General features: G+C 28.3%; 1 protein-coding gene across 2 annotated transcripts; it reads left to right on the top strand.

The window, feature by feature from the left end:
- Positions 1 to 6458: 6458 nt before the first annotated feature.
- On the top strand, positions 6459 to 14536 carry LOC132947184 (carboxypeptidase N subunit 2-like). 2 transcript variants are annotated; one of them, XM_061017394.1, is made up of 7 exons: positions 6459 to 7064; positions 7172 to 7541; positions 7674 to 8105; positions 12788 to 13020; positions 13081 to 13455; positions 13514 to 13689; positions 14008 to 14536. In XM_061017394.1, exons 2-7 carry the CDS (start codon positions 7538 to 7540, stop codon positions 14366 to 14368), a joined length of 1581 nt encoding a protein of 526 aa, XP_060873377.1. In that variant the 5' UTR covers positions 6459 to 7064; positions 7172 to 7537; the 3' UTR covers positions 14369 to 14536. The 2 variants fall into 2 exon arrangements, with proteins under 2 accessions (XP_060873377.1, XP_060873376.1); XM_061017393.1 differs by lacking the exon at positions 7172 to 7541.
- Positions 14537 to 27387: the final 12851 nt, after the last annotated feature.

Here is a 27387-nt window from a genome sequence, read left to right on the forward strand (position 1 = left end):
TCTGTGTGGAGAATTTAAGAACCAAATTTAAGAAATTCTTCTATTATCTATGTTCACCACGATTTAAGATATACATAATATATAAGGTAGGTTGTAGGTATATCTAAAATCGTGATGTTCACGTGTTCACCACGAACTCGGCTATCTATTAAGGGGCCTCGCTACTGCCGTAAATTTTAACTCAAAATACCTTAAGTTTTGACAAAATTAAAGTTAGTTTACGTTGTCCGATTTTGATTCTGAAAAAAAATTTGTAGATCGTACGAATTTTGAAAAAATTAAACTGTAATGATAACTGATAGATAAGATATATCTAATCCATCTCAATGTTTACAACTAACACATAGATCATAGAATAGATGAAATTAGAGTTCTGTGCATATAGATCACGGGCGGCTAAGACGAGATTACAAATGTTGCCCCTTAAATAATAGCCGCAGCGAGGCCCCTTAAGACAGTACGTTGTACGTGACAAAGCTGCCACGGCTGTAGAATATAGATATTATCCAAGATCTTCACCAATCCCACGGTCTTGTATAGAAGACCTAAAGACCGTGATCATCACTATCTAGTATATCAATATCAGTCGTGCCCGTGCACAGAATAGATGAAAATATAAGATATAAATTATGAATTTATGAATAGATATTATAATCTATTCTGTGAAAATAGTAAGGTACTAAGGTGCGATGTCAAATCGTGCTAAGTACAAAACAAAAACTATCGAAATTTGTGAATACTTAATAATTATTAAATAATTAGGAAACAGTATGATGTAAATATGACGTGTTCTACTTACAAATTACAATATAGTTTAGGTATGAAGCTATGAGTATTTTTCAAGTAAAAATGTATGCCACTTTCGTTTTATATATTTTATTATTTGATTGTAATAGTTAATTTACAAAATTGTCCATAAATTATTAATGAATATTTGCAATAAGTTTACGATTTCCATATTTGTTTGCATCTCTCTTTAATAAATAAATCGCATAATACTAATAATTAATATAATACTAAAATGTCACTATAATATCTAAAGAAGATAATAACAAAAATAAACACCGCTAGATTGCACTAGTAAATTTACTCGATAATTAATTATATTATACATTTATACCTACCTGAAAATGGGCGTCTTAAAAGAGGATCCTGTCTCTTATGGCCCTAGGGCCACCAAGTTTCTCGCTACGCCACTGATTTGTCCCCATCCACAATTTGGCCCAATTTCAGTAACAGTTATGCAGAACAACGAATAATTGCAAATTAATCCATACACACTTGCATGATGCAATAGTTCTACAAATCACACCCCAATGGCCTAATATTGTATTCTTAAAAAATTAAATGTCAATTGTTCAATATAATATTAATTATAATATACAAATGAACAGTTTTAAATCAAATATTCTAAAACCAAAAAGATAAAATATTCAAAACAGTTTAATTAACACATCAAGGGGCCTCGCTGTGACTATTATTTAAGGGGACACATTTAGGCTATTTGTAATCTCGTCTTAGCCACCCGTGATCAATATATTAGTGTGACTGTGTGGGTGAAATTTAATGTGGGTACCATTAAACATGACGTACACACTACATACACATGTCAATAACTCGATAACAATATAAAATTCACTATACGAATTTTACAACAACTAGTTTATTGTTTTGACAAAATTAAAGTTGGTTAACGTTGTCTGATTTTGATTCAGAAAAAATATTTGAATTCAGCAGAAAAATGTCTGTAGCTCGTAAGAGACACTTTCCGTTTTTAATATGAGTTTAAATTTTAACTATGAGTTATGACTTGAAAAACTTATATTTTAAAGTTTTCAATTACAGTTCACAATAATATAAGTTTTAATTTGTATACAAAGTGTTCGTACGATCTATAGACAATTTTTTTACCGAGTTCAGATTTTTTTCAGAATCAAAATCGGACAACGTAAACTAACTCTATTTTTGTCAGAAGATAAGGTATTTTGAGCTAAAATTTACGGCAGTAGAGGCCTCTTAAAACGGAAATAGTAGGTACAAAATTAAAAATATTACCTACGTACCCTGGAATTTTAGAAAATAGTACCTATGTATGTAACCTAATCTGCTCTCTCTCTCTCTCTCTCTCAACCCCTCCCCCAAAAACGAATCCTGGTTTCGTCACTGGAAAGTGTATTATCATAGCAATGATTGAAAGATTGTTAAGATTTTTCTATAATACGTACATAAAAATTAGTGAATTTGTGAATAATACTAAAAATATTATGGTAAACTACTTACGACGTAATGATTACAAATATTTCATCAGATTTACACACTATAGTTATTTCGACTGGATAGCTATGCAACGTAATTGGTAATTATTTTAAATATATTCTAGTACCTAAAAATCTTTATGAATATAATAACCCAATATAAAACGTATTAATGGAAACTACAAGTTCAATTAATCAAAACGGGTTCGGACGTTCCGATGTTCGGTACATAATATTATATAGTACATTAGCACATGTCACACTAACACATTTACACATACAATTATCATAAAATGCTGGAATCCTATATTTAATATATCTCATTACGAAATAATAACCCTTAATCTTCCTTATATTATAATTTATAGATCTAAAAACAATTAATGTTAATATTCGCTTTTGCTTCTTTTGGCCTTATAAAAAACTACTAAAACAATTCTATTCAAATTATTTTTTAGAATAAACTAAGTAGGCACCTAAGTCTAAAAGTTTAAATATTGGATTACCTATACGAGACGTAAATTTAGGAAAAACGTCAAGTAAATAATTGCATGGTAAAAAACTTCAAATGTATTTTACATAAAAATCACAAATATCAGTTTTAAGTAAATTATCCAGTTATAAAAATTATAAAAATATCAAAAATATAGGTAAATCGGTAAATAATAATTGTTGACTATACAAAAGTTAAGAATGATAACAAAAATGTATTCTTATCAGAACAATATTATCAAAAAACGTTTTTACGTTCAAATTTGTACAAGAACCTAAGATATAACAGTTTATTCTTGCTTAGGTGCCCGTTTGTCCCCCAATCCTCCTATACTTGTTATAATCCGTCTACTGCGACCGAATGGTTACATTCCAATCGGTTGTTTAATAATGCAGTTTGATACTTTTGGAATATTCTACTGAAATACGCAAAAACAGACAAAACTAACCCACAAATCTAACCGGAGGGTTACATGGGAATAGTTAATAAAAATCGGGTAAATCTCTAATGAAATTTTCTGTGGAATTTTTTTTGTATGACACATAAATAATGTATATGTTGAAATCTGGATTTGTATTTATCGCGTATATTAGGTACTGTACAATTTTTATAAATCGAATGTTTTATAGGATTCTAATAAAAAAGTTATGAAAATATATTATGACCAGCGGGTATATTACGATAAATTTCTTGGTTAATGGTTAATGCACCAATTTTGCAACCCATTCGATTATTGATCGAAAATGAGGTTTTAACGAAATATTCATTTTCATATAATTTGCTCGTGTGTTAAACAAATATCAAAACCCAAAATTGGATTTTTTTAATTTTTCTATATTTTTTTATTTGAACTTTGTAACCGTAATAAGCCAACGATAAATAGTGACACATGGTCTAAAATGTTCATCTTATCATTGCCATCAAATATGAACGATTTGTTCATATCGCATTAAGACTTTTAAAAATACATAGTTTATAAAAAAACAAAAAGTTTAATATAGTTGTATAAGTTGTATAACGTTTAATAAGTAAAATATTTTGAGTCGTTAAGATATTATACAATATTGTATACCTATAATAATATTATTATGCAAATAAATTACCAAATTAAGTAGCCCTAGTACAAATCTACTTAAATAAATAAAAATTTTTATGATGTTAATAATAATTCACAATGCTATAAAATGGTGTTCATTTACAATGTGCTATTACCTACTAAAATTTTTCTATATTTATTTTTTATTCTTCTGTTAGCTTTATAAAAAAAAAAAATTGTTGAATAACAGCGTACAAAAAATTGATTGTCAAATCGGTCTCCATATATGTTTATTAGTTACCTGTCCTAACTATTTGTTATTGTTTCTATATTTACGTAGGTACTGTACAAAAACAACCTTGAGCTACCTTCAATGTACTTGATAATTCTTGGATCAGAAAGTGATATTTCTTTCGCAATAAATGTATACGATATACTCACGATATACTGTAATATTTAGGTACCTATATTACCAGTGAGGGCGTTAGTGATATACATAAAATATTGTTTTAATGTTCACTAGTCATTCGCAGTCATGACGTTATAATAAATAGTTGAATCAAGTGTGTCCTCAATTTCGTTGGGGGGATGCTCCTGCCCAATTCGGTAGTAGGTACATTTTTAAAATATAAAAATGAATTGTCTATGAAATAATAATGATTCAATTTTGATTATATTTTTTGAGCTATAATGTAAATTTATTTATTTATTTATTAATAAAGTGTTCACACATTATATTAAATAAAGATATCTACTAACATATTATATAAAAAGATACTTATTTACTTTTACCAATTACCAGCTAATATGTAAGTATTGATTTAGAACGGGTTCGCCCCATAAAGAAAACAGTTTAGGGAAACAGACAACAGTTAGGTATATGCTCCTGAGTAACATGGGATGACATGAATTATTCAATTATAATTAGATATACAATACATTAAATGAATACATTATCATTGCTATAACTTGTTTTATAATAATTTAAAACAAAAATCGTAATTTTTTATTTTTAAAGCATAGTTTTGAACGACGTATTTTACTGCACATTTATTTATTTTTGGTGCATAAATGCATATTTTTAAGAACATATTTCGTGATATTATAATGGTATACATTACATTATATAAATCCGAGCCCAACCAAACAAATTACTATTAACGTTCGATGGACGTATCTATCAAGAAATACAAAAATAACATTCAAATATTCAATTTAAAAAAACCTAGGAACTAGGTTTGTCTGATAGGTGTCGAGTATACCTAACCTTGTTATTCAATAGGTCCCGCGGTAATGGATGTGTTAAATTTGAATTCTACAATAAATCAAAGTATTTTATGAAAAACGATCCCTAGTGGAAACATTTTGGATAAATAATACTAGTTGAATATTTATGTGCCTAATTATTTTATTTAACTAATTTTATATCTGTTTCTGCTATACAGTACATCAATGCGTTATGATTAGGTTGCCTATTTAGGCATGCTAATGTAATAAATAAAATATAACGATGTATAGTTATTAAAAATATTACCGACTAAACGATAAAATATTTTATCGTACAACAATTGTATCTCCTATAGTATAGGTATACATACTAGGCTATAGGCACTAGTTCAAATATCCACTGAATTGACATCGCGTTCGATGTTATGCATTTAGTGTAAAAAACTAAAAACTATAAAACCGCGGAGAATGTTGGATGATAATGATGTCTTTCTCTCATTTAAGGACTTCGTACTTAGTATATACGGAAACTGATTTTGAGAAGAGCGATTCTGCGACGATGATTATGATGAAAGTGTATAAGTATAAGAATGTTATAGAATCAAGAATAAAGTTGATATAGCATAATATATAGGTAGGTAATATATCATACGCTCGTCGAACCGAATGCAGAATAATTCCTACTTCTTGCAGCAGCTATTGAATAATAGGTGGCGCTTGCAAAAAGCGGTTTTACCGAAATTAATCATATAATGTTATATAGTTTTATCAATTATCATCATCTCCATTAAAGTGCGCGTACCATGTATACCTCTTTTATTGAAATAAGAAACACATTGGCAGGTCAATGTGTTCTTCTCGCTAAAGAAATGGATAACCGCGGTTGTATTTTACTACTTTATGTTACTATAACTGCACAGAATTCTGGCAATTTGTTCCGTTTGGCAAATCCTTTCATTGTATTATATACCTATACTTACCTATACCAGCTGACTTAAACATCTGCAGCGTAAGTTTATATAATAATCGACGGGCATTCGTCGGTTTATCAAATTTTGGATATCAGTCGGTGTGAATGTTTTGAACCATATATAAATAAGGTATACCTAATGGTAAACATAATGATGTTCACTGAGTCACTACCTCGTATTGGTTCTGCGACGAGTCAAAATGTCATCTCGTATTATGGTCGTATTACTATATACATAATATTATTATTTATAATAGACATAGTATTACGCACACGTGGTGGCATTGGACGCGTCAAAGCCTAAATGTGCACTCAAGGCCGCAAAAAATATATACTAATGCAATAGTATAGGTACGATATAGTCGATAATACATACAGGTATAAATGCATAATATAGACTAGGTGTAATGTACAGAACTGGTGTAGGCATGGCGAGCATGCGGTCTCGCTGTATAAAATACGAACCACTTCCAGATTCAGTTTATTCGTAGGACCATTCGGGGCATGACGTTAACGCAGCAACGTGGTGTGCACAAGATTCGCGGGGAGTACATTCGATCGCGTATTATTACAGTGTATAACAATAATACCTATACTTTATTGTAATTAACGATTATTATTGGCAACGTGACCGCCGCGGATAACTCGTCGATGACTCGCTCGCGTTCGCCCCGCCGGATCGTTTGTATAGCTGCTGCTGGTAAGCCAGGAACAGTGGGCAATAATAATAGCGATATTATGATGTACGGTTTCAATTCGTTTCACGTTTTGCGGAATTTTACTCTACGATAATAACAGCAGTATATGGTTTGCAAAAAGCGGGCAGCGACTGCTGTGTAGGGCTTGTGTAGAGGCACGCGTATCGACTAGGAATAAATTGAAAGACGATTAAAATAGGTAATGTTATTGTAAAAAACATTACCATTCGAAGTGCGATGTAGTGAGTAGGTAAAATATGTGAACGTGAATGTTTCAATTTTTCTATATCGTATCAAGTTGAAAAAAACTGAAGTGTTGGTACGTACTTTGGATACACTCCCGATCTAGTTTTTTTGATGGAAATACTACTGACATTTATCATAGGTAAGGACATGATACTAATTTTATTATTATGCACTTTAAAAAAATAATAATAATGTATGCACTGAACAAATTCACAACTACATACCTACATGATTCATCTTTTACAGACAGTACCTATCTTATCTTGGAACCTTGGCATACATATATATATAGCTAGTAGCTACTGCGTGATTAACCACTCAACATAATATACCTAACATAATATTTGTATCATAGCATCTTCATGCCTTCAGTCACATATTATAATGCACAATTAATATATTTGAAGAACGTTGATGTTACAAATGATGCGCATTATACTTTATACATGAATCTGAAAACTGTTGATGTTCGAAATATTATTATGCTTGTCGATACTACTTGTAAACATCTATACGTACACTAAGGCTATACGAAATTGTTTTACAACAAATACAACAGACATTGCAACCAGATGAATCAACTCTACAACATAATTGATTATTGTTCTTAAAATGGGTATGGATTGTACGCAATAACTATTAAGTATTAACTATGATGACTTATAATTTGACCACTATTTTCGATACGTTTTAATAATTACCAGCTATACCCTATAATTATTGAGCTTGTATGACTTCTGTTTTACAGAAATAATATCAAAAAATCACGTATCTGTTGTCACTGGATCAACAAATATGAATTTAATACTCTGCATATGTTTGATGGGCATAGTATCATCGACAGCGGCACAAACCAGAGTCAAATGTTTCGACAATAATAAGGGCAGAGATAAAACGGGTATAATATTGGACTGTTCCAATATGGCTGGCAAGAGTCATCCCTATAGTATTGAAGACTGGATCCGATACCATGCGTTCTACGATGACGGGATTCTCGCTAATCGTGTGTTGCATATTAACCTGGAAAATAACAATTTAAAAAAAATATTCGCACTCCCACCAATGACATCGTTGAAGAAATTGTCATTTAAATACAACAACATATCGGCCATTGCACATAAGGCGTTGACGAACTTACCAGCTCTCGAAGAATTGGACATAAGTTACAATTCGTTGAGCAGTAAGTACCTACGTTTATTTGTTCTACGTAAACAAAGTTTTGATAGTAGATTTAAAAAAAACCTACACCTTAATATATTTAAGTAGAGTGTTTTATCCATTTAAATCATAAACAATACATAAATACATATTATGTTATCGAATTTTAAACTTTTAATAGTATTTTATGAAATCTTTATTTAAGACAAATTAAATCCTCGATATTGTTCAAAACTCAAAATACAATAAGAGCCGGATTTAGGTGAGTGGCTGGATGAATATGGTCACTAGGTTACAATCATGATAGCATTAATTTTGGCATAACTTTGATTTTTTGGTTTAAATTTTCTTATATGAGATAGATAACGATTTTTTGTGATACCTCTTGTCTATCAAAGTCTCCGAACCTAAAATTTGTAATCTTTATACACAATTATAATCAATACACACGTAAATGCTATACGTGACAAAATAATAAGATTTTAAGTTACCTTAGGTTAGTTTATAACTGTATGTATAAAATACCTGTTGACTATTGATAATTAACAATATAATAATGATAATAATTAATAAATGTAAAATTATTTCATTTGAATAATACCATTGAGTACATAATATTATATATATACAATATAGGTATACTCAATGATAAAACATAGATAACAAAATATTTTACAAATACATGATTATTGATTTACTTTCACAATAACTCAAAAAGTCAACAAAAGTCTATGTACAGTGTACACGATAAGTAGTTGAAATAATACTACAATTTTTAACTTCAGTATCTTTTCCAGTGGGAAAGTGAATTTAAATGGGGCATTTATGAGGTCAGTATTAAAATTCCTGGTAGTATTCAAAAATTCTGGGAAAAACGGGAATTTTTACGCAAAATTGGTTTTTTACAAAATTGAATTGGTGTAGGTAACTTTTAAAAAAATGTCCGTACAAATATGAAATTTTCCCTGGATATTTATTTTAGCATTTTCTATACATTGAGTAGGTCAAAGTATTGTATGCGTTAAATTTGAATTCAGTTATAAATCATTATATGTACATAATACGATTTAATATGAACATTGAGTGAACTAGTGGAGAAAGTCTGTCAACTGCTATATTTTTAATGATGTCTTATATACTATCTAAATTGATATTAGTACAATAGTACCTAAAATATGGTGTAGTCGTTGGTTGAATTAATTTTTCCCAAAAATAAATTGCATATGGTATACAATTATTTCATAAATTATTACTATAATAATAATTAATATATTATTCCTATTTACTATATTATAGCCGTTCATCGTTATATCGTACCGTAGGACGGAGTGAATAGGTTCACGGTATTAATAATAATAATTTAAAATTAATCTAAATATTTTTAAAATTTCATTTTGTACCTATAGTAAATAATAATATATACATATATAAAGTAGCGGAAAAAATGCAAGTCTTTGCGAACAATATTTTTTAAATTACTCACAATAACAAGGTGTTCAAAATTCAAATTAAAAATTGTATGTCCCTATTTTAAATACATATAATTTAAAATTTAAATATTCTTGTGATTTTGCCGAATTTTTAAAAAATTTGAACTTTAAATACTTATAAAAAAAATACTGTGTCTATGTATTTTCTATATTTATGAATTGGAGTAAGAATAACTTATGAGAAATTTTGAATTATACTGTCAAGCTTTTTTACTGTCAAAAATATATTTTGAATTACATAAATCGAAAAAAAATAAATCGATGATTTAAAATATTTAGGTATAAATGCACAAAAGATCCAAAATATTTTGTAAATTATAATAGAATGTCTAGAAAAAACTAATATATACATATATAGTTATACACATACATATCCATATATACATATATACAATCTATATAGCTATATTGTTTGATAAAGTATAAGAAAATAAGCTAAAAGTATAAATTACATGATGAGAAACATTTTTTTTTATGAAAAGAGACACCTACTGATGACTTTTTCTAGGTAATTTATTACTTTATTTTTTTTAAATTAAATTTTAAAGCAGAACACGACATCACTTGCGCTTTAAAGATTTAGGAGGATTACCTGGTATTATGGCGGAGGAAAAATTTTGATTATGGGATTTGAATGAGTACCTAAGTGGTTGTGAAATCTTTTATAATAACATTTAGCTTCGTTTTAGAAAATGCTAGTATAATTAATATGAAAAATCAATTCTTTACAGTTATTTATTTCTGAATTTCAACAAAAAAAAAAAAACAAAATTAATTTTGTTAAAATTTGGTTTTGCGTTAAAAATGCCATCAATTTTTTTTCGATAAATTTGTCTTTACTAAGTATTTTTACCATATTTTAACCAAAGTACCACATAAATCAAACTTATGAACAAAATTGATTATGAATGTATTTTTACTGGTCCAAAAGGCGATTACAGGAAAAAAACTATCATTGTAAAACCAATAATATTCATCGATTCACTCAGAGCCTAAAAATAGTGGACTTTATCGCCCTCATTTTTTATTGAAATCTCGTCCATTATAATATAATAGTTACAGAATACCTATGCTATATTATAATATAGTATATAATATGTATTTAAATATCTCAAACAATATTTTGTGAACTTTTTTACTGATTAGGTTAATTAGGACAATTTCAGTTATAAAAACAATTATTTGTATCCGTGGAAATTGAAATGACTATAGGGTGAAATGGTAGATCTAATTTGATTAACCTTCGAAGCATGTGATTCAATTAACCGCTGCAAATTGAACGAAGGAGCTATACAGACAAACAACCCATAAGACTATATTAAACTTCCACAACGACCGTGTAGATACATGTATTGAACATAATATACATATACTTTGCGTAAGATGCCGGCGAACATCCTAAATGGCTAAATTCATCGCCATGCGAACCCTATTGAATTTAGTTCATTTAAATTGACTAATTAGCAATTAAATTACAATTTACAATACCGTATACAGAATATGCAAAACTTCTCACATTCTTCAAGTTATATGCATACATTTCAACCTCTCGTAATATTATGGTATTATAACGTATGCTGCAGCATGCACGTTATAAATTATGCGAAAAATATTGATTCACTACCTATTTCATTTATAAATTGGAAATTAGTTTAAAAAAATTAATTAAAAACTAAAATATTAGATGTATCAACAAACTTTATAACTAATTATATAAGATTATTAACAATTAAGACAATTAAGCATTTAGCTCTACAATGATGAATAAAACAGTTTAAAAAACCAATTTAATCATATAGACACACAGACAACAAATTTTGGTGGAGTGTTTTTGAAAATTATATATTTATAACATTAAATATGATACCAGACGCCAGACGGTAGACCACCAAGTATTTGCGATAGCTAAAAACAAAATAAAAGTTATCTGTGTTTCAGTTGATGTAATTGTACACTCAAAACACCCTCCTGTGTTCCTCCCTGTAAGGCATATAGAAAGTAAATTTGTAAAGCAGGAATATTATCTACTGCTTTTGTCAATTTTATAAATTATAATCTAAAAATGTTGTAATTTTCGCAAATCTGTAATTTTTGTCATAGCCCATAGGTAACTCAAACTTAATAACATGTCTTGTAAAAATATGTTTGACACAGTTGTGTAATAAAAAATATTATTTAACACGTTTTTTGAAAAAAAAACATTTTTAATACAAATAAAATTACCTACTTAAGATATCTGACTATTTTAGAAAATAAATAAAAATTTAAAAATCATAACAAATATGTACGTATTAAATCAATATTTAAATTATTTGTTTGGTCGGTGGTGTTGGTTTTTCCCAAACTTAATACATTTTATTGAGAAGTACAAAATGTTTGTCGAAAGTGTGCCTCAATTTTTGTTTTTTGTAGCTAATAATTTTGTATTAATGTGCCACGAGGAAAATAAATTTAGATAGCCATTGTTATAGCGATAACAACAATTTTTTTCAACAATAAATTATAAAAGTTATAAATGAGATTTTTTTAAATATATATAATTTTTATCAGTAAACGATGTTCTACACTTCTACGTCTACACAATACATTTTAAAATCTATATATTCTATTTTGAAATGTGTATCAATAAAATAGACGTTTTCCGGTTTTCGTGAAATCAGTTCATATATTGCATCAGTCAAGTTTCATTTTGATGTAGGTACCTACGCATAGATGTCTGGCAGCACGTCGGACGTAGGTAACGAAGGATATTTAACCTGTTTTAAACGATGCTTATAGCTTATTTATTAAAACATGATTATGATTAATATTATTTTAATAGTTGCATACAACTATACGAATAAAATGGAACTGAAACCTGAAATATTAAAAAATGACTATATGACAATATAAATAAATGTATTAATAATTATTATCATTAAAATAAATAGTTACATAAACAAAATTATAATTTTATCTAAATTAATTATTTAATAATTATGTCAAAACATATATTTTTCTATTTGTTTTGGTAATATTTCTATGTAGGTTTGTTGCAAATATATTATTCAAAATAACTTTTAAAAACAATAGTTTAAATAAAATTCATAATTTAAAATTTGAATTAGACCTTCCAGTTATTTTTATTTACTACGCTATGTTTAGTAATTTATTTATTGTTTAATATAAAATATAAAAATATATACCGAATGACTAAAAATATAATTTATTTTAGGTCATGAATTACGTGAATCTGTTTACCGTAGTTATCAACGGCCAAACGTACCGGCTACAAATGATGAACCAGCGCTAAGAGTGCTGAAGTTAGGATACAATAATATACATTCTTTGCCCCCGAATTTTTTTCAGTATTTAACGAAGCTAGAAATGCTTGAGTTGAATAATAATCCTTTATTGGTGATTGATCAAAACACCGAAATCTCCTTAGGGTATTTAACAAATCTCCAGGTAAATTACTGTGTTTTTTTGTTCATAACATGATGTAATAAAAAAAATGTTGAATTACAGGTATTGGATTTGGCCAATACAGGTATATCAGACTTCCCAACTGATGCGTTTTCCCAACTGTTCAATGTTCAAACATTATACCTGAACGGTAATCAGTTCCAGAATATACCAAAAGAAATCCGGAACATGCCTCTGGCGTATCTTAATATGAACGCGAATCCCATAAGTAACTTGGATAGTGAGTCATTTGTCGGTCTGGACCAACTCCAAGAACTCATCGTGAGCGGTATGCCTAATTTGACCGATGTCGGATGCGGTACATTTGCACCACTAAAGAAGCTCATAACACTACACATGTCCCACAATCCCAGTTTGTCAAACATCCATTACGACGCTTTCGTTGACAATACTAGCCAGCAATGGTCATTGAGACAAGTAATTTAATAAAACGTTGGCGGTTGAGCGATATTACAATTTCGTCTTTTGATTTTAGCTATCAATAAGTTACACGAACATCAGCAGTTTAGATTCAAAACTCTATCCTTGGTCAATGCTAGACTTATTCGACGCCAAAGGTAATCAATGGACGTGCGACTGTAGCTTGTCGTGGTTTGCAAGTTATATCAATGAAACGTTTTCAGAAATGCCAGAAAAACTTCTATATTATCGGTAATTATTGAAGAAGTATTTTAGTATGTAAAAATAGAAATGAAACGTCTTTCTATAATCTTAATTTATTTTGCATTATTTTCTTGTACATATTCCTATAGTCTAAATTCTCAATCTTAAATTAATATGCTTGATATTTTTCATTCGACAAACGCCATTTCTATTGGCTATTTCTGTAATACACTAATTTCTTTGTCACCTCTAAACTACCTACCATAAAGTGATTATTTTTATTCAAATAACAATATTTTTTTTTTCAAAAATCTATAAGGTTCTTTATTTTTTGTATTTATTTTTAGTATCAATTTACGTTTTTAGGTGTAACGAGCCCAAAATCCTATATGCGACACTAGTATCACAATTGAATGAACACATCGATTGCGACGATTATCTCCATGTTTCTAATAATCACAGTCACGGCCACGTCACACGACTCCGACATTTTATCATTGTCATCGGTTTAGTAATCGGCATTTTCGTGTTTGGCACGTTAATAAACATGGGTTGTAGGGAAATGAAGAAGGTGCTAAAACCCAGCATATATGTTCCGTCTGGATTTAGCACTGGTGTAAAATACAGACCCGCTGATTTCGAAGAAGATACAGACACTTTAGAAGTGCCTGCCAAGACTACAACGATCAATGGACGATCACCGATAGTTATAAACAATACAGACTGAAATCATAAATTTTCAACTTTTCGGCTAAAAACAAATATGAGCCGGAAAATAAGATAGATAATAATATATGAAACATTTAACAATATTATTTAGTCATTAAGTATATATTATATTATATATGAATAATTTTCGTTGATTGCAATAAAACATGTTATTTTTAATTATTTATTTACTCTAATTTATTTGTCAGTTTCATATTATGATATATTGCTGCGGTACCTATAATATAGTATATTATATTAATAAATACCTACCATATTATGTTTAGTGAAAATAAAATACCCGACGTTTTAACCTACATTGTCTCTCTAGTCTCTACATTTAGTTCAAAACGTTTTCTGAAGCGTTCTCAATTTACACATTCTTGCTCTTAGAGGTCTTTAGGGTCTTGTCACAGGCCCATTGCAACGGCTCGACGACCAAGAACACTTTTCATCCGTTTCTGTAAAACGTCTAGTGGGCTTTTGACATAATGAGTTTGTCTCATCACATACACACGTAACTATAATGAGGGCACAACGTCAAGGGGTGTGTTTTTTCTTTCTTTTAGTTCATTGTTGACGAGAACCGGAAACCCTTGATGCCGGTTATTGTTGTGTTCTATGTGCCAAAACGCTTTTGTATATATAAAATTGTTTTTAACCTTGTTACTGAACCTATGTTCATATTGTTCTAAAAAAAAATGACAAAGGAAGTGAGAAGATTTTTATCAAAATAATTTTCATAATATAAATTAATTTTAAAATACCAGTTTAAACTAGGCATATAATTAGTTAACCTATAAAGTATTATCTTTCATTTATAGTACGTGTGTTCAATATTGTATAATATTAATTAATCATTTAAATATTATAATGACCTGCAGGCTGCAGCAAACCATTGGTCTGAGGTACATCAAAACATCAAGTTTAAGTGTAAAATATTTAATTTAAAACAAATAACAGTAATATAAAATACCAGTAAAAAAAATGTATGAATACACGCCTATAACAGCAATATGCTAAATTATTCAAAAAATTTCATAAAACAATTGTATTATAAAAAAATGTATTTTATTTTTAAAAATTGTTTAGCAATACACTTTTTGTATATTACTTAAAAAATTAAAAATGCATCTTGCCTGTTAATACTTAATTTAGATCGGTACCCAATACCCATACGTTATCCGTACATAATACAGATAAATGTCTTATGATAATACAGGTAGGTCACATACTAAACCTATGGTAATACAGCTACACCCTAGGTTACATACGAAACGAATACGCTTAATTGAAAAAACAGAAGTTTGTATCGCCACAGGACACTTCATAAGTAGAAAAAATAATTGAAGGTTTTAAAAAAAATGGTGTTTGAGTATATTTGAAAATTCCAAAAATCAGAATTTGAATATATTACTAAAGGAAAAAATGGATGTGAGGCGTGAGCACGCTTGGCGAATCACCCCGAAAAGAAAATTGTATTCTTTGTAACTAAATTATATACCAACCATTTAAATTGTTGGTCAATGTCCATTAACGAGGGTATTTATCAGTATTTATGTCCCTAAAGTTCTAAGTAACTCGAGAGCAGCGAGACTATTAGGCATAATTACATCAATATATAGTATTTAAATGCGAGTTTTTCAACAGTAATCTATAAAAAATGTCAACTTAATAGCATACATTTTAAGAAAAAAATATAATTAAATGGCACGCCATATAAAGATAAAAGATTATATAATCATGAATTATAATATGTATCAGCCATCAGGAATGTAATTTATGGTACGATGAGTATGAAAGGTTGTTTATTTGCATTTATTTAGATGTTCGGATGCTCTTTATAGTTTATAGTATAGTATATCAAACACGCAAATAATTATACTTTGGTGGTTTTAGAGATTTGTAATGATAAAAATGATGTGTTGAATTTCAGTATTATTCTTAGTTATATAGATGCTATATTATTTATTTAACATTTTAAGTACTTTTATATTGATATCATGTGAATTTCCTTTTGATTTAAAAATATATTGATAATATTTTTGCATCATGTTGTATTATGAACAACCGAAGTATTAAAAATCAGTAGTGTATTATAATGATTTTTCAATTTGAATGTATAGGTAGTAGTTGCTTATTTTTCGAGTGGCTCTGATTATGGTTGGTGAATTGTTTTGCATTCCACGCACATTTCTGAAACACGTAATTAATTATTATAACGCTTGTATTACCTATATATGGATATTGGTTATTGGGTATATATAGTACATAGTATTCCAAGTACATAATTCGTTTCATGTAACAGATACCAGCTACTTCAAAATTGAAACTTTAATTTAGTATTTTTTTTTTTTTAAATTAGTGTTTTCAGACAGTTGTATTAATTTTTAGTGTATATTAATACATTGTGGTATTGCACTATAGCTTTTTGTGTAAATTAGGAAGTTAAAAATATTATATCAAAATATATTGTTTACATAATATTTACTTATTTTAGTTATTTTTTATCCGTATCTACCAAATGTAAATCGTTCAAAATATGAATGCAAATAATATACGATATTTATTTATCTGCGGCGATTATCCAACACCACGTCTTACCACAAACCAATATCAAATAATTTATCAGTTGGAGTTACATCGCGATCGTTTTTATTTTGAGTATACTGTTTATTTATTTTGCGCGCCTATATATTATATAGATTCGCTATTTTGTTTTTGTATTATTGTTGGTTTAGTTAAAATAAATAAATGTTGTTCGAAATTCCAAAAGTTAATCCACCGTTTTCCTCTTGCGTGCCTATCAAAAACAATATTTAAGGTCATTGTTTAAGTTCATCATTGCGTTTAAAAGGCTTTCTTAAGTCGTTTTTGGTTATTTCTCAAAGCATTCTTTGACAGTTTCTAAAGTCATTTAAATCCGGTCCCTAATTACTATATAATATCTATATCTACGGCACCCTATATACCTACTTATACAATATAATATGCCACACATAATATACCGTCTCGTACACCTCTTGGTCCGCTATAGCGACAGGCGGATCCCGTGAACCGTTCTAAATTACCATAACTGTTAATATTCATAACGGCGAGTCTGTTACATAATATAATACGAATAATACGCATGTAGGTGCGCGGCGGCGGTCGTGTTGTTATATTATTATTATGATTATTATACGGCTCTTCGGGCCGTCTAAAGTTCCGGGTACACGTATTATATATATTATTATATTGTACGCGGCGGGCTGAACACCTCCTTCGTCGTCGTGCAAAGGCGGACGCTGTAGCCGGGTCGAGAATAAGCGTCGTCATCGTGTTCAATCGCAATAACCTCCATAATATTATATAGCCCCTTTAGTATTCCGGGACTTTGCTGCGGGTCGCCCCATAGACAATGGGCTAAATGAAGAACGCAGACGTGCCGCAAAACGCCCGGACCGCCCCCTCCCCCCCCCCTCTGCAGCCCGCCGCAATCACCGCCGACGCCGCCGAAGCTTTACCGCGTGTTTTATACATTTTTGTGCACGCGTATAATATATTATTATTACGTATACATAAAATATTGTGTATTATAAAAGCCCGGAAAGAAAACTGGGCGAAATGATTCGATTTGCTCCGGTTCACTCTTTCCCCGCACTGTGCGATGTATTTTGTGCGCATATATAATATTTATATAATATACTTTATGCAAAACGCGCCTTTTATTATAAAAAAAAAAAAATAATAATAATAATGTAAATACCATGCCTGTAGCACGCGGACGAGGCTATAACCGCTGCGGACGAAATAACCCGATTAAACGCCACCCCGTGAACATATATGCATATAATGTATATATAGGTGTACTATATATGTTATCAATGTATGTGTGTGTGTGTGTGTATACGTTATATACCATATAAGTAGTAAATACACATGTATCGGCAACTGACAGTATATATACATATATACATATATATATAGCCTTATTATATAGCCCTCCTCCGTGTACATGAAACGAATCAAAACACGGGCGCCCTTTTATTATTAAAATAGAATTATAACGATGGAAAAAAATATCGTATCCCGCCAAGTCAATATGTTTTTCGGGCCCTTTTGAAATCGGCTACAACGGCACCGCCGTCGACGCCGTTGTAGTCGGCAGCTCAAAAAACCGTCCCCCTCCTCGCCATGACCCGTATTTGTTTTATTAACTCCTAAAACATCACGCACCCCTTCATCTGAACGGAAGCCAATAATGTTACTCAGTATTTTTTTATATACACTCGCACAGAGCACCTTAATATTTATCACAGCGTCGATCCTCTGCTGCTATTATATTATTATACTTTTAATATTTTTAAATACTTTGATTCTATAGCAACAATGCGTATAATAGTATTAGGTATTTGTTATGTACCTATTATACCCATGTGCGATACTGGTATATTAATAATATAATTATACATTATTATATTATTTTTTTTTATTTTTTTTTTTTTACCCATCTTAGTAGGTACTTATCAAATTAATAATTATTGTTTAACGTTTTATATTATTTACGCATTTATCATGATAACGAATAATTTCACCATATTTTTGATTAATTACAATTTACACGTCTAACAAAAAAATTCTTTCAAATTTCAGATAGAGACGCCAGCCAAAAGACATGTTTGTGTCCACGATTCAAATAAAGCATACGATTATCGATATATTCACTTACAAGTAGCATTTAGTTTGAAATATTTAATTCGTACCAGTAAAGTGATTAGTGAGCCGTTATAATATACAAAATTATAATTACTCAACAAAGCACCAGGTATTATAAACTATGAAACATTATAATCCTCTTTGGAAATCATACCATTATTATAATGAAAAAAAAAATGTAGTTATAATTAATCTATTAATCTCAAATGTATACACAAATATTAATTATTCAGTTTATATTACGTAACTTTTAGATTTAGATACATTTGCACTCACTAAATGTTTCTCCTGTAGTCCTATATCACCAAAAAGATTCCTCAGAGGAGGGAACAGGGCCAACATGAGCAGGGCCAACATTATCATAAAAAATTAAATACCTAATCAACGACTATTGTAACACTACCTTGACCGAAATACATTATTATTTTTATTTTTGTTATTAATACAGTAGATATACCTAATGGCTAATGAGTAATAATGAATAATGATGAGTTATAATATTTAATACAGACTTACAAGACTTTCTTATTTAATACATATTTTTACTTATGCTATTAAATTATGAACTATATTGTGCCTTATTTATTTTCTATAATGGTTGTAATACTTTCCCTCCAATGCATACAAGTAGGTAACAATTAGTGCAACACGTGTTTTACATAGGAAGGACATAATACTATGTAAGGACACTAAACACACCTAATTTTATAATATCCAGTTTGATATAATTTAAGGAAACACTAAATATATTGGCCGGATGAGATTGAATTTAATTCGCTTTTATTTGAATGCATAAAGAACACTAACCGTTATAAGGGAACTATAAGGACATATTACAATTTTTTTAAAAATTAAAATTGTCATCTTTTCTCCACGCAAGCGCAGCAAAACAAAATGTGTTTGATTTTCAATCCTCTTATAAGAGTTTGAATTAGAATTAATTTTTTTTTTTAAGCAAACTACTTTTTTGTCATGTTTCTTTCTTTCTATAAAATTTATGGATTAATAATGAGATAGTTTCAACAAATCATATGATATTTTTTTTAAATCGTGGATAGTTTTAAAAAAAAAGTTATAAATAGGTAATTATTATACATCGAAACCTAAGCTCCCGTTCTGATTAAATCAATTTTTTATGTTCAGAAAAAACGTCATAAGTCAATTTTTAAAAAAAAAAATAATATATCACACTGTACCTATATATATAAATTAAAAACGTTAACCACCAACACGTATACACCATACTACAATTGGGCATAGGTTGACTGTTGAGTTACACTAACGTTACATTTTGTGGGCATTTAGTTGTTTTGCACTTATACACTTGCCTAGGTATTCGTAAATTTAACTATTTATTACACTGATGATGATTTGCCAGGGCTGGCGTAATATTATGTATATTATAGATGCTTAAATGTGTAAATATTAATAAAAACATAATGTACGACGTAATACCCCGGAAAAACCCAAGTTCTTTGGGCGTTGCAGGCAATAAAGAAGTAATTGGCGTCGTGCACGTTGACGGCTAATTAAGCGGCATTAAAAACTCTGACATTCTCGTATTACTTGGTTTTTGAATGCCCGTCGACGACGACGGCAGCGGCTCGAGAGGGACACGCGCCGTTTACACGGCCTTTCTCTGGGGACTCGCAAACGGATTTAATGGCCCACTATTATTTGCCAGACAACATGAATCTGACTCGAATATGTCTACACGAGTATCTAACTATACGGTCTATCGTATACTTATTAATCCTCACCCCACCCCCCCCCCCCCCGCACAAAATAAATATAATAATTATAATAAACACATTGAACACTATTATGAGTAAACGTGCAGGAACTCCCTATAGGTTAGGTTCTAGATTTCCTAAATGTTTCAGCGAAAAATTAACGAAAAATAATATTTCAGTCATTATACATACCTAATATTATATGAATATCATAGTTATTTAATATTTTAAATTGTTCTCTCTTCTGTTGCTATACAAAACTAATATTTATAACATAATATAGAAGATATAATATTAAAGTATTGTGTATACCATCATATTATTATACATGGCCATTGTATACCCCCTTTCATGTGTCACGATCTTTAAACTTACATCAATTATGACAAACTATAGTATATTAAGATAATATGAGAAGATTTTGGTCATTCTGATTTCAGATACAACATTTATATTCGGTAATAAATAATAATTGCTATAGCTGGAAACTACAACAAACAGTCAGGTATTATTATAATTTCGACATAATACACCAAAAAACATAACATACATTAACATAGTTATAAATTATTATATTTAAACGATACTATTACAATAATTGAGTTTAAAAATAATATTATACAATTTATACAGATTGCATGCATATTTTGTTTTAGTAATAGATTGAATTATTTTATAATCTATATTCTACAGTATTTTAATAGGTAGGTATACTATATTATTATTGTACTAAATATACTTGGATATAAACCTAATTTTAATATTTCATATATAATATAATGAACCAATTTTATCAACAAATTATTAACTAACCATAATTATATTTACCTTTATAACTTTTAGAAATTTACCATAAATATATATTTCCATGCCCATGAAGTTCAATAAAATGAAACAGTAATCAACTGTAATTTAGTAATTTTTATGACTACCAAGAGTTTTAATATAAAACTAAAATCATTAATAAAAACCAGGGATGCCCTCAACACCCTTTGTCCAAATGAAAAAATATTTTTAAAATGCTACTATATGAATATTTTATAATGTCAATAGAAAAGTACTAGGCACGGTTTAGGCTACACATATATTAAATAATTCTTAGTAAAAATGGTAAATATTAATGCCATTATTATTTATTTTAATATAATAAATTAGGAATATTGGGAAACTCGAAAAACCCGTTTCCGCAGCATAGTAGACTTCGAGTATTTCATCATAGAATTTAAAAAAAAAATTTGCCTATGGATTTTGTAAGTAAATCTTTTGAGAAAACCTTTCATTAAATGTTCAAGCTTTTTACCCAAGAAAAAAATTATCAACATAAATCCATATTTCGATATTAATTTATGATGTCTTGAAAATGCTAATAACTTTTATATTAAAGTACCTACTATATGTATATTTTGTGAAAATTTAAATTCTCTTTAATAATTTTTTTCCTCTATTACAAGAAAAAAATAAAATCGACTATCACAAAAACTAGTGTTGTGTAAGTATTTCCATTTTACCCACAGTTTTTTGTTTGTTTTCCAGATATTCGTGGAAATGTACAGGTATAGGAAATATATTAATGCGTAATGGTACTACATGACAATTTTTTTTTTTTATAATTTAAATTTTTCAGTAATTTTAGTTCTATAGTTGAAAATTTTTATGATTATGGCTTAAGTACTGAGAGCCACGACTGTACAGTAAATCAAACGATATAAGAATAATGAAATTTTGTTTTAAATTTGATATAATGATGAAATTACCTAAATAAAAATGAATATTGTTCAAAACGGTTTTAAACGAAAAAACTGAAATAAAAATATAACCCTGCTGCACACAGTAGTTTTTTAAAATTAAATTAACTCTAATCTCTAGAAATATTTAAATTTTTATGGTTTAAAAATTAAGCTATCAAAATTAATTTATGTATTGGTAGGTAGTAGGTACACTAAGCGGATATATATTATGTAAATAGACCTTAATTAATATATTCTAATTTTTAATAAATCGATTAAATATATTTCATTTTTTATTTTAAAATGATTTAAGCTATTTAATAATAAATCAAAATGTGTATTTTAACATATAAGTATAATATACATCAATACATGTAAACACTTGAGTGTTAGTTTTAAATTATTTTCCAGCAGTAGGTTGGTATACTTCATTTAACAATAATAATTGTGATTTGATTTGAAATGGTCAAAAGAAAAAGTATATTGAACATTGCATTGAGCGGAGGATACTCATTTTAACTTACTTTAGAAGTTGATTTCTGCATTTATATCGAAATTCAATAAATAAATCGATTAGAGTACACTATTCTATCCGGTCAAAAAAATGATTGTGGTCGAATCGCAAAGTAATTCAATTTTACCACGAACGCGCTGTAAAAGGGATGCACATATAATGAAGTTCCCGGCTTGTGTAAACGACATTATTACATGGGACTTTAAGCAAAATATCGAAATTCACGCGGATAAACTGAGTTTAGTTCAGCCTTTAAATTGCCAATCACTGTCCCATTATATTGAGAGGCGAACGGAAATCCCCCGAGACGACAATCGGCTTTAGAGCAGTGGTCTCCGCTAAACTTAGGGAGTGTATAATATAGTGTATACTGCAGTATACACAAATTGTTGTTGTTAAGGGCGGTGGTGGGAGACAATTTATTCTAACAAAACTTTTAACCAACAATATTCATCGCGGTGTACAAGAAAATTAAACATGTGTGCAAAAATCTATTTTAACGATTTTAAATAATCTCAAATTATATTTTAAATTACATAATATATATAAACATTGAATCGTATCTAAGTAAATATATATTATAAGCCAAAGTGTTATATAGTCTAATAATATAAATATTCATTAAATATTTTAAACAAAAAAACACTTAACAATAAGTAATTAATAATTTATTATTATAATATTATGTTGAATTATAACCAAATAGATATTTAGATATCTATTTATTTATTTAAATAATAGTATAATAATATGATTTGTATATTTTTTTAACGTTATCTATTGTGTTTACATTGTATTAACTATTATTTTTAATTAAATATTTAATATCGAAGTATCTTCACTGGACGGTTTCTTCTCTCAAGACATTCAAGCTATTGCACTTAATTTAAAAACATACATTATGCTTATTGTACTTTTTTTTGTAGTATAGATTGTATAAATTCTAGATTAAAAATAAAAAAATAAAAAAAAAATAAAAAAAATATTTAATAGAGATAATTTTAAGAATTCAGAAAATACCCATAGTTGTAAAAACATATAATTTAAAACAAAAGCAATTATCTTTATAATTATTCAGTTTATTGTTTTATTTAACTGTCAAAAAATATTCAATATTGTAGCATTGTTTGTATTAAAAATAATCGACTGTTCGTACTTTATAGAATAATATTTTTTAAAGACATTTATTATATTATGTTATTATATACCTATTATAGACATGGCATTTATTAATAATTAATTTCGTGCAATGACGAGCTGAATTTGACGAAAAAATAAATCCAATTTAAAAGTCATTCGCCGCGAAATGTCAACTATACCAGTAGCGATTACATTCATCTATTGTAAGTATGACCTTTTGGGAGCTGCCGCCGTTAATTTTAAATGGCAACCTCAAAATTGACAATTAGCGGCTGCCGTATTGCGTATTATAGTGTTACTAAGCAACACAATTTAAACTTATACAAAAACGAACAACACCAATAACTAATTGGCTATTCTTTCGACAAAGACATTTTTTTATTTAAATTTTATAATGAAGTAGGAATCTTATATTAAATAATTAAAAAAACTAATCAAGATTATTATTAATTTCACAAATGTTTTACAAGCTTAATTGTTTAATTTATTATTTATATATATTATAAGATTCAGAGTGGAGCTCATTGCTTTTACAATGGTCAATCACGTGAATTTTTTTTTGCCCGAAGATTTAATAAAAATATGTTCTGATATACAACTTTGAGTGAAGTTTCTAGTAGAAAATTTAATCTAAATTATACTTGAGGTGCTGGAGGTCAAGAATAATTAAATAATATTAATGTTAAAATTGTTAGTCAAGATTTTTCAAGATATTTTTAAACATAATATTATAACGTAATAGTACATCAGTTTCTACTTTGACTTATGAGTATTATAAAGAGGATACAATATAATATGGAATATAGATCATTCTTTATTTATTTATTTATACTGGAAGTTATCAAATTATGAAATAAATACAGTTGGTAGTAGTTTTAATAGCTTATATTAAAATACCTATAGATATGGCATATGTGCTATTACAATATTGTAACTTATATGTTGTGGGCGTAAATACTTAAATCTAAGAAAAATTAAGATATTTTTGAAAATAATTACCTTTCAAAATATTAAAAATTTAATATTCATAAGAAATAACTTTAAATAAAATATTTAGTTTATCTTTTACAGTTTTACTACAAGATTTAATTGAAAAAATATTTTTAATAAAATAGCTAATAATATGCACTAATAATCATACATTGGTGTAAGCTTACAAGTTACAACATGGACATTATATGCATAATTCCATAATATATTACTTTTAGAAATCATAGTCTCTTGTAATTTGTATTAATATAATAGTCGTTTGTCGCGAAATGAGATCAAATATTGCATCAGGTAAATTTCATTTTATTCGAGACATGTCTTATGGCACGTATACAGTATACGGCCTGATGGCCACATGAATAAAGAAATATTATCCAACCTGTTGTAAACGTTGCGTCGTTGCTTGTTTATTGAAACATTATTAAAACTATATAGTACAATAAAAACGCTATTATGACAAACTTACAATAATTATTTCAGGTCATATTTACAAAAGATTTACAATTTATAAACCCAATTTGATTATTAGGTACATTTTAAATAAGCACCAAAATTATTGTACACATCCGTGGTACATCTATGATCTATTTAACGTAAGACACTCATTATTTCAGAAAAACACTGACGTTTTTAAAAATATTTAATTTACCTACGTTATTTTAAGTTGTAACAAAATAACATTTTTGGCAAAACCATATTTTTCTAAGTTTTTACTTATTTGAATGTCAACATTCAATTTTTAATTTAATATTTCGATATTAAATATTTTTAGGAGTATTTCAATGTATTCTAACAAATTTTAGACAAGTAGTCTATTATAGTGAGTTTAGATATGAGTTTTCAGAGTACCCCTTACCACTTCACTATTTTTAACTTTAAATACTTATAAAGTTACAACTCATAACTCATAAGCTACACGTCCAAAATTTGATTTTTTTATAATGAAGAATTCCAAAAAATATTATTAACATTTTACGATAAAAATATATACTTTTTTTAAAAAATATTGTTTTTTATGACTTAAAATATTATGTACCTATAGTAAAAATATGTTCACAAACATTAATAGTTATTGAAATAATGAGTGCCTTGCGTTAAATCTTAAATGGTCACCTGGTATAGTCCATATATATAATTAAAAGTACCTATAGTTATGTTAACAGGTTAAAATGATTGAATAATCGTTCTACAATTTAAGTTGTAACAGTCAAAAGTGTTTAATTGAATCTAATAATTGAGTATAATAAATTACATTAAAATTTATTTAACACAAACTTATTGAGAAATTACTATCAATTAATGTGTACAATTGTATCAGATTTGTGTTTTAATGTATAGTAATGGTTAACGTAATAATCAGTATTGTTATATTTAATAATGACGTATTAAACAAGTAAGGTACTAATAGGTGTTTCAATGTTTGGTGCAGACAATCTCAACAAAGATTATAGATCAGAACGAGCATCACGGTTTCCATTAAAACCCGCCTGTAGCGAGGGTTCATTAAATTTCTGCGTTACATAGATAGAGCACGGATGGTCTGTACAAAGCACTTGATGAAAATTATGTTTACAAAGGCGTGTTTTTATTAAAATTTAATTAGAAGAGGAAAGGATAATGCGTGTAGTGGTTTTCCTTTTTACTCGTCACACATTGCATGTGTTCCCAGCAATTGGATCAGCTAAATATAAAGATAATGTTACGATAGTGTTAGGTATATTATTAGTTATTTTTTAAATTAACACGTTTTGTTTCGTGTGAAATAATTATTTTATAAAGGTGCATGTACGCGTTTCATTAAATTTTAAATAACAATTGTAATTAAAATAATTTATGAAAAATGAACAACACTTGAAATAATAAAGTTTATACTTGGATATTGAGAAACTATTTTTCTGATGGTGGTATAATAATTATAATATGATAGTTAGTAGGTTGTTGTTGTAGGTATACCTATAATATATAATAGCGAACACAAAATTACTTAAATTTCAATAACACCTCAACTCATATAATAAATGATAGTATGCAAATACTTATGTAATAGGTAGTTGTATTTAGGTATAACTAAGACCGACCTACAAGATTATAATATGCGAGTTTCTATAACTATAAAGTAGAAACAATTACTATAATCTCAATATTATCTAATAAATCCACGGAATTATGCGTAAATTAAAAAAATTCATAAATCAGCGTATTAAGGAAATATATTAATCTATTATATATTAATATT

The sequence above is a fragment of the Metopolophium dirhodum genome, chromosome 6 (assembly GCF_019925205.1).
Source record: "Metopolophium dirhodum isolate CAU chromosome 6, ASM1992520v1, whole genome shotgun sequence".
NCBI classification, from domain to species: Eukaryota; Metazoa; Arthropoda; class Insecta; order Hemiptera; family Aphididae; genus Metopolophium; species Metopolophium dirhodum.

Coding starts and splice junctions, on each gene's coding strand:
- LOC132947184 (XM_061017393.1), top strand. CDS start 7,037: ATGGAAATACTACTGACATTTATCATAG. Junction 13,021..13,080: donor GGTATTTAACAAATCTCCAG/GTAAATTACTGT, acceptor GTTGAATTACAG/GTATTGGATTTGGCCAATAC. Junction 13,690..14,007: donor GAAAAACTTCTATATTATCG/GTAATTATTGAA, acceptor TTACGTTTTTAG/GTGTAACGAGCCCAAAATCC.